General features: G+C 57.0%; 1 protein-coding gene across 1 annotated transcript in view; it reads left to right on the top strand.

Annotated features, from left to right (window-relative positions):
- Positions 1–232: 232 nt before the first annotated feature.
- The window catches only part of GAREM2 (GRB2 associated regulator of MAPK1 subtype 2), a 46096-nt gene continuing 36618 nt past the window's right edge, over positions 233–9710 (top strand). The window contains exon 1 of the mRNA XM_040427073.1: positions 233–341. Within this exon, the coding sequence (XP_040283007.1) occupies positions 233–341 (109 nt within the window). The remainder of the gene's footprint in view (positions 342–9710) is intronic.

Raw genomic sequence — 9710 nt, 5'->3', positions numbered from 1 at the left:
CCCGGGGCGGGGTCTGCTGTAGCATCTCTGTGAGGACCAGTTCCCGGCGGATGATGGGAGTGATTGTGGCGGGGGCGGGGCCTGTGCGGAGCTCCGGCTCGGTGGGCTCAGTCACCGGCAGCATGGCTCACCCCCGCACGGCTCTGCCCTCCAGGCTCGGACTGCGGCGGCGGATGATGGGGGTGGTGGTGGCGGGACGCCGGGACTCCTGAGGCTATGCCCGCGGGGAGCCATGGAGAGAGCGGCCGGCCTCGCGGAGCTGAGCTGGAGCTCGGTGGCGTTACCGCTGGATGTCATCGTCAGCAAGTTCCGCCTGCCGACCCTGGTGAAGCTGGGGAAAGGTACCGGCGGGATGGGGGGGACGTAGTCGGGGTTCACACCTGCGGGTGTGTAGTGGATCTGTGAGGACGAGCAGCGGTGTCCGTGCTTTACACTTCATCTCCTCTTATGATCCTCACTGGCGTTCAAAAACCTGCAGGTGTGAATATAGCCTGGAATGGGTTCTGCCAGTTATGAAGGTCATCCCCTGTCTACAGGATGGGTGGGGGGCAGAATGCGGGGCCCCCACCGACCCCAAGAGCGGGGCCCCCATGTCCTGGTGGAGGGGAGTCCAGAAGCACTGACTCCATTCATTCTCTATGGACTCTATTCACTGCTGTGTCCAGGTGTGTGACCGCCGATATACGTGTGTGTGTGACCGCCGATATACGCGTGTGTGTGACCGCCGATATACGTGTGTGTGTGTGACCGCCGATATATACGTGTGTGTGTGTGTGACCGCCGATATACGTGTGTGTGTGTGTGCGTGACCGCCGACATACGTGTGTGTGTGACCACCGATATACGTGTGTGTGTGACCACCGATATATACGTGTGTGTGTGACCACCGACATACGTGTGTGTGTGACCACCGATATACGTGTGTGTGTGTGACCACCGATATACGTGTGTGTGTGTGACCACCGATATACGTGTGTGTGTGACCACCGATATACGTGTGTGTGTGACCGCCGATATATACGTGTGTGTGTGACCGCCGATATACGTGTGTGTGACCGCCAAGACCGCCGATATACGTGTGTGTGTGACCGCCAAGACCGCCGATATACGTGTGTGTGTGTGTGTGACCGCCGATATATACGTGTGTGTGTGTGTGACCGCCGATATACGTGTGTGTGTGTGCGTGACCACCGATATACGTGTGTGTGTGTGACCGCTGACATACGTGTGTGTGACCGCCGACATACGTGTGTGTGACCGCCGACATACGTGTGTGTGTGAGACCGCCGATATACGTGTGTGTGTGACCGCCGATATACGTGTGTGTGTGTGACCGTGTGTGTGTGTGTGACCACCGATATACGTGTGTGTGTGTGTGACCGCCGATATACGTGTGTGACCACCGATATACGTGTGTGTGTGTGACCACCGATATACGTGTGTGTGTGACCACCGATATACGTGTGTGTGTGACCACCGATATACGTGTGTGTGTGACCGCCGATATATACGTGTGTGTGTGACCGCCGATATACGTGTGTGTGACCGCCAAGACCGCCGATATACGTGTGTGTGTGACCGCCAAGACCGCCGATATACGTGTGTGTGTGACCGTGTGTGTGTGTGACCGCCGATGTACGTGTGTGTGACCGCCGATGTACGTGTGTGTGACCGCCGATGTACGTGTGTGTGACCGCCGATGTACGTGTGTGTGACCGCCGATGTACGTGTGTGTGACCGCCGATATACGTGTGTGTGTGTGACCGTGTGTGTGTGTGTGTGACCGCCGATATACGTGTGTGTGTGACCGCCGATATACGTGTGTGTGTGACCGCCGATATACGTGTGTGTGTGACCGCCGATATACGTGTGTGTGTGACCGCCGATATACGTGTGTGTGTGACCGCTGATATACGCGTGTGTGTGACCGCCGATATACGTGTGTGTGTGTGTGTGACCGCTGATATACGTGTGTGTGTGACCGCCGATATACGTGTGTGTGTGACCGCCGATATACGTGTGTGTGTGACCGCCGATATACGTGTGTGTGACCGCCGATATACGTGTACGTGTGTGTGACCGCCGATATACGTGTGTGTGTGTGACCGCCGATATACGTGTGTGTGTGTGACCGTGTGTGTGTGTGTGACCGCCGATATACGTGTGTGTGTGACCGCCGATATACGTGTGTGTGTGACCGCCGATATACGTGTGTGTGTGTGACCGCCGATATACGTGTGTGTGACCGCCGATATACGTGTGTGTGACCGCCGATATACGTGTGTGTGTGTGACCGCCGATATACGTGTGTGTGTGACCGCCGATATATACGTGTGTGTGTGACCGCCGATATATACGTGTGTGTGTGACCGCCGATATATACGTGTGTGTGTGACCGCCGATATACGTGTGTGTGTGACCGCCGATATACGTGTGTGTGTGTGTGTGTGTGACCGTCGATATACGCGTGTGTGTGACCGCCGATATACGTGTGTGTGTGTGTGTGTGACCGCCGATATACGCGTGTGTGTGACCGCCGATATATACGTGTGTCTGTGTGACCTGGAGTGTGTGCCAATCCTGGACACAGAGAATTCTATGTGGGAGATAATCGCTGGGCACCTCTGTGGGCATTACTGGTGATACTGGAGGACACTGGTGTCATATCTATCTATGATGTGGCTATTGGGGGTCTCATGGTCTGTACAGATGGGGGGTGCAGTAAATATAAGGGGGTCCTCCGCTCCTGGACTCTGGCGGTGACATCGCTCTCCATTCATTCAGGAAATAGAAGTCCCATAGAAATGAATGGAGAACACACTGCGCAAGCGCTGCCGCCGCTCCAGTCACCTCTATGGCCGGTGCTCGGCTATTTTCGGATCTCCGATAGAAATGAATGGAGGGCGCTGTGCATGCGCAGTCCGCTCCCCGTCACTCTCCGGAGATAGGAGCAGGTCTCTGACAGTGGGGGGTATCCTGGAAGTAATGTCTGAGGGGAGACGACCCCTATAATGTATGACTGAAGCGCACCCCCACTCCCTGTCGCACCCCCACTCCCTGTCGCACCCCCACTCCCTGTCGCACCCCCACTCCCTGCGCACCCCCACTCCCTGCGCACCCCCACTCCCTGCGCACCCCCACCCCCTGCGCTCTCACTCACTACCCTCCGGTTGTTAATTGGAAACGATCAACAAGCAGGGCTGCTGACGGCTCCTCTTATAGCATCTGTATATGGAGTGACTGCTCACAACTGACCATTACAGCAGATCCATCCACAGTGACTTGCTGACGGTTTCCTTGTATCAACTGGAGACAAGGAAAAAAGAAAAAAAAAAACAGATAAAACCTTTAGAAGTAATACTGTTATATCATATAGAAGCTGGAAGGGATATCTGCCTCAGGAGCGTCAATTTAAAGGGACAGGCATCTAATAACAACGGCTGACACTACAAGACCCAGCAATGCATCTGGGGCAGAGGATGTAGTGCTGGGGCTGCGCTGGATGGGGGACGTAGTCAGTGGGGCTTCGCTGGATGGGGGTTGTAGTGCTGTGTTAGATGGAGGATGTAGTGCTGGGGATGCGCTGGATGGGGGTTGTAGTGCTGGGGCTGCGCTGGATGGGGGTTGGAGTGCTGTGCTGGGGCTGCGCTGGATGGGGGTTGTAGTGCTGGGGCTGCGCTGGATGGGGGTTGTAGTGCTGGGGCTGCGCTGGATGGGGGTTGGAGTGCTGGGGCTGCGCTGGATGGGGGTTGGAGTGCTGGGGCTGCGCTGGATGGGGGTTGGAGTGCTGGGGCTGCGCTGGATGGAGGTTGGAGTGCTGGGGCTGCGCTGGATGGGGGTTGGAGTGCTGGGGCTGCGCTGGATGGGGGTTGGAGTGCTGGGGCTGCGCTGGATGGGGGTTGGAGTGCTGGGGCTGCGCTGGATGGGGGACGTAGTCAGTGGGGCTTCGCTGGATGGGGGTTGTAGTGCTGTGTTAGATGGAGGATGTAGTGCTGGGGATGCGCTGGATGGGGGTTGTAGTGCTGGGGCTGCGCTGGATGGGGGTTGGAGTGCTGTGCTGGGGCTGCGCTGGATGGGGGTTGTAGTGCTGGGGCTGCGCTGGATGGGGGTTGGAGTGCTGGGGCTGCGCTGGATGGGGGTTGGAGTGCTGGGGCTGCGCTGGATGGGGGTTGGAGTGCTGGGGCTGCGCTGGATGGGGGTTGGAGTGCTGGGGCTGCGCTGGATGGGGGTTGGAGTGCTGGGGCTGCGCTGGATGGGGGTTGTAGTACTGGGGCTGCTCTCGGTGGGCTGTTCCTATATACTCTGAAGGATGATTACTACTCCCCTCTGTCTATGGAGGCGATGTCAGTCCATGTCCAGGATACCTTGCCTCCCCCTCCCCCCTCCTTGGTGCTCCAGTAATGAGACCAGTCCCAGCCCCCCATGTGAGGGTCCGCAGTGCCCGCTCTATGGTCTGCGCTCATTAGCATGCAGGGAGCAGCGTACAGCTGGCATCACTGGCATTATTCACATACACAGGACCCCTGTTCCCCTCCCCCAAAACTCTTTATCCCCCGTGAGACCCGAGAATAAGAGAACTTAACTCTCAACATCCCAGAATGAACTTGACAGTGAAGTGTAGAGGCTTAGATACACCGAGAGTATCACACATGATAGGATTAGATACACAGCACAGCAGACAGTACTGCACAGGATGGGATTAGATACACAGCTCAGCAGACAGTATCACACAGGGTAGGATTAGATACACAGCTCAGCAGACAGTATCACACAGGATAGGATTAGATACACAGCTCAGCAGACAGTATCACACAGGATAGGATTAGATACACAGCTCAGCAGACAGTATCACACATGATAGGATTAGATACACAGCTCAGCAGACAGTATCACACAGGATAGGATTAGATACACAGCTCAGCAGACAGTATCACACAGGATAGGATTAGATACACAGCTCAGAAGACAGTATCACACAGGATAGGATTAGATACACAGCTCAGAAGACAGTATCACACAGGATAGGATTAGATACACAGCTCAGCAGACAGTATCACACATGATAGGATTAGATACACAGCTCAGCAGGCAGTATCACACATGATAGGATTAGATACACAGCTCAGCAGGCAGTATCACACATGATAGGATTAGATACACAGCTCAGCAGGCAGTATCACACATGATAGGATTAGATACACAGCTCAGCAGGCAGTATCACACATGATAGGATTAGATACACAGCTCAGCAGGCAGTATCACACATGATAGGATTAGATACACAGCTCAGCAGGCAGTATCACACATGATAGGATTAGATACACAGCTCAGCAGGCAGTATCACACATGATAGGATTAGATACACAGCTCAACAGACAGTATCACACAGAGCATTGTATGTATAGACTGAATACAATTGTTACAAACCCCCAACTGTGGCATATTCCCATTATCTGACAGCAAGCAGAGATCTTGAGGAACTGAAGGAGTCTAGATGGTTGTAGATCAATATACATATATATTACATTGCGGAGGTCGGGGGGTCTGTCTCTTCTGTCCCGGAGGTCGGGGGGGGTCTGTCTCTTCTGTCCCGGAGGTCGGGGGGGGTCTGTCTCTTCTGTCCCGGAGGTCGGGGGGGGTCTGTCTCTTCTGTCCCGGAGGTCGGGGGGGGTCTGTCTCTTCTGTCCCGGAGGTCGGGGGGGGTCTGTCTCTTCTGTCCCGGAGGTCGGGGGGGGTCTGTCTCTTCTGTCCCGGAGGTCGGGGGGGGTCTGTCTCTTCTGTCCCGGAGGTCGGGGGGGGTCTGTCTCTTCTGTCCCGGAGGTCGGGGGGGGTCTGTCTCTTCTGTCCCGGAGGTCGGGGGGGGTCTGTCTCTTCTGTCCCGGAGGTCGGGGGGGGTCTGTCTCTTCTGTCCCGGAGGTCGGGGGGGGTCTGTCTCTTCTGTCCCGGAGGTCGGGGGGGGGTCTGTCTCTTCTGTCCCGGAGGTCGGGGGGGGTCTGTCTCTTCTGTCCCGGAGGTCGGGGGGGGTCTGTCTCTTCTGTCCCGGAGGTCGGGGGGGGTCTGTCTCTTCTGTCCCGGAGGTCGGGGGGGTCTGTCTCTTCTGTCCCGGAGGTCGGGGGGTCTGTCTCTTCTGTCCCGGAGGACGGGGGGTCTGTCTCTTCTGTCCCGGAGGACGGGGGGTCTGTCTCTTCTGTCCCGGAGGACGGGGGGTCTGTCTCTTCTGTCCCGGAGGACGGGGGGTCTGTCTCTTCTGTCCCGGAGGTCGGGGGTCTGTCTCTTCTGTCCCGGAGGTCGGGGGGGGGTCTGTCTCTTCTGTCCCGGAGGTCGGGGGGGGGGGGGGGGTCTGTCTCCTCTGAGGGTCTGACGCTCTCCAGGGTGCTGAACACTCCAGACTCTCTCTTTCTAGCAGTCGTCTCCAGCTGTTGCAAAACTACAACTCCCAGCCAGCTGCTATTTGGTTATGCTGGGAGTTGTAGTTTCACAAAGCTGGTGGTCACAGGTTGGAGAAGAGGCCCCTAGACCACTGCCGTCCTTTAACCCCTTACTGTCCCACCCATCATCTCATCTGCAGCACGTGGCGGCACATTATAATCTCACCTTAGTCTCTACATCCAGATACTGGGCTCACATCCAGAGCTGCGGTAACAGTTCTACTGTAACATTATGCCTCGTACTCCATTCACATCCAGAGCTGCTGTCTCTGATATAGTGGAAGCACACCTTGTGTTTAATTTCCTAACCTTTTCAAGATCTCTGCTTGCTGTTGGTGAATTGGCTCACTCTTATGCACATGAAGCAGCTGAACACCCATTGTCCCCTAATGCTTCTTAGCTGAGGGTTTGTTACAGTGTCTTAGTCTGGAATCCTGGCTCCTGAGCTGGCGGGGGATTGTCGAGACTTACTAGGAAAAGGATGAGTTTACAGTTTGCTGTCAGTGAATGTGAACATTTGTTTTGATCCAGAGGCTAAAGTCCCTCCTGGCCTTATACTTCTCACAGCTGAGGGTCTGTTACAGTTGCATCTGGTGTAGACCACGCCCTGCAGGGTGACACATCCACATATCTGTACAGGCGTTCACACGCTTATGTTTACTGTCAGCAAGCAGAGGTATTGAAAATGGTGAGGAATTGAGATGAAAAGTCAATTAGACATTTGATGAGCTTTTCCTTGTGCTTTACTTGCAGCAGACTGAGCTCCCATGATGCACTGCAGCTCTGGATGGGACTAGAGTATAAGAGGAGATGGGTACAGTATAAGTGCGGCTCAGCTCGCGGCAGGGACAGGATGATGGTGCCAGGACATGTGCTGTGCAGGGACAGGAACCACACGGGGATCTTTCCACACCCGGCAGGCAGCACAGATGGCCGCTATATAGTCCAAGGGGCACAGAGATGACGGCATTACTGCCAGGTCCCAGGAGTAATTACTGCTGGGGGTGACACGGGAGGTGGACAGGAGGGGGACGGTGGACAGGAGGGGGACGGTGGACAGGAGGGGGACGGTGGACAGGAGGGGGACGGTGGACAGGAGGGGGACGGTGGACAGGAGGGGGACGGTGGACAGGAGGGGGACGGTGGACAGGAGGGGGACGGTGGACAGGAGGGGGACGGGGGACAGGAGGGGGACGGTGGACAGGAGGGGGACGGTGGACAGGAGGGGGACGGTGGACAGGAGGGGGACGGTGGACACGAGGGGGACGGTGGACACGAGGGGGACGGTGGACACGAGGGGGACGGTGGACACGAGGGGGACGGTGGACACGAGGGGGACGGTGGACACGAGGGGGACGGTGGACACGAGGGGGACGGTGGACACGAGGGGGACGGTGGACACGAGGGGGACGGTGGACACGAGGGGGACGGTGGACACGAGGGGGACGGTGGACACGAGGGGTGGACAGGAGGGGGACGGTGGACACGTGGGGTGGACACGTGGGGTGGACACGAGGGGGACGGTGGACACGTGGGGTGGACACGAGGGGGACGGTGGACACGTGGGGTGGACACGAGGGGGACGGTGGACACGTGGGGTGGACACGAGGGGGACGGTGGACACGTGGGGTGGACACGAGGGGGGCGGTGGACACGTGGGGTGGACAGGAGGGGGACGGTGGACACGTGGGGTGGACAGGAGGGGGACGGTGGACACGTGGGGTGGACAGGAGGGGGACGGTGGACACGTGGGGTGGACACGTGGGGTGGACAGGAGGGGGACGGTGGACACGTGGGGTGGACAGGAGGGGGACGGTGGACACGTGGGGTGGACAGGGGCAGATATTCTGTTACAATGTTTTAGCCTGGAATTTAGACTCCAGCTCACTGGATACAACTGTAACAGATGACAAACTGTGAGCAGCAATAGGTCAGAACTGGCTGCTCCTAATGTCTGACAGCAAGCAGAGATCCTGAAACTGGATACATTTTCTTACTGTTTTCACCATCTCTGCTTGCTCAAACTAAATAGAAACCTCTGGTTTCCACAGCTGAGGGCACATTACAATGTATCGGTGGAGGTGAAGGCTCCATAACACGTACTTCTGATATATTCAACTCACAGAAGATCCAGACAGGATAGGATACAATTGTAACAAACCCACAGCTGTGACAGGAAATAGCCTCTAGATGTAAAAAAGAATGTTCCAATTCACTGACAGCAAGTTGAAGACACAGCCTGACCTAACACTTCTCACAGCTGTAGGTTTGCCACAGTAGTATCCAGTCTAGACAATCCTCTGCCACATTGTACCAACCCTCAGCTGTGAAGTGTTAAAGGACTAGTGTTCAGCTTGTTAGTGAATGGAGACCTTCTTGTTTACATCCACAGCGGCCCCCATAACAGTGACACCCACAGCGCCCCCATAACAGTGACACCCACAGCGCCCCCATAACAGTGACATCCACAGCGCCCCTTCATAACTGTGACCTCCACAGCGCCCCTTCATAACGGTGACTTCCACAGCGCCCCTTCATAACGGTGACCTCCACAGCGCCCCCCCATTACGGTGACCTCCACAGCGCCCCCCCATAACATGGACCTCCACAGCGCCCCCCCATAACGGTGACCTCCACAGCGCCCCCCCATAACGGTGACCTCCACAGCGCCCCCCCATAACGGTGACCTCCACAGCGCCCCCCCATAACGGTGACCTCCACAGCGCCCCCCCATAACGGTGACCTCCACAGCGCCCCCCCATAACGGTGACCTCCACAGCGCCCCCCCATAACGGTGACCTCCACAGCGCCCCCCCATAACGGTGACCTCCACAGCGCCCCCCCATAACGGTGACCTCCACAGCGCCCCCCCATAACGGTGACCTCCACAGCGCCCCCCCATAACGGTGACCTCCACAGCGCCCCCCCATAACGGTGACCTCCACAGCGCCCCCCCATAACGGTGACCTCCACAGCGCCCCCCCATAACGGTGACCTCCACAGCGCCCCCCCATAACGGTGCCCTCCACAGCGCCCCCCCATAACGGTGACCTCCACAGCGCCCCCCCATAACGGTGACCTCCACAGCGCCCCCCCATAACGGTGACATCCTCAGCGGCATAATCCAATAATCGGATTACACTGCCCCGCGATGATGTGACGTGGGCGGTGCACAGGAGCTGACACTCGTCTGTATAATCAGCGCTCTGGCTCTGCTTCTCCAGTGACGCTGCTGCAGTGATGAGCTATTATCAGCCTGACACCTTCCTGACAACTCCATAA

This window comes from Bufo bufo, chromosome 4 (assembly GCF_905171765.1).
Source record: "Bufo bufo chromosome 4, aBufBuf1.1, whole genome shotgun sequence".
Classification (NCBI taxonomy): Eukaryota; Metazoa; Chordata; class Amphibia; order Anura; family Bufonidae; genus Bufo; species Bufo bufo.
This window is presented reverse-complemented; position numbering and strand designations above follow the sequence as displayed.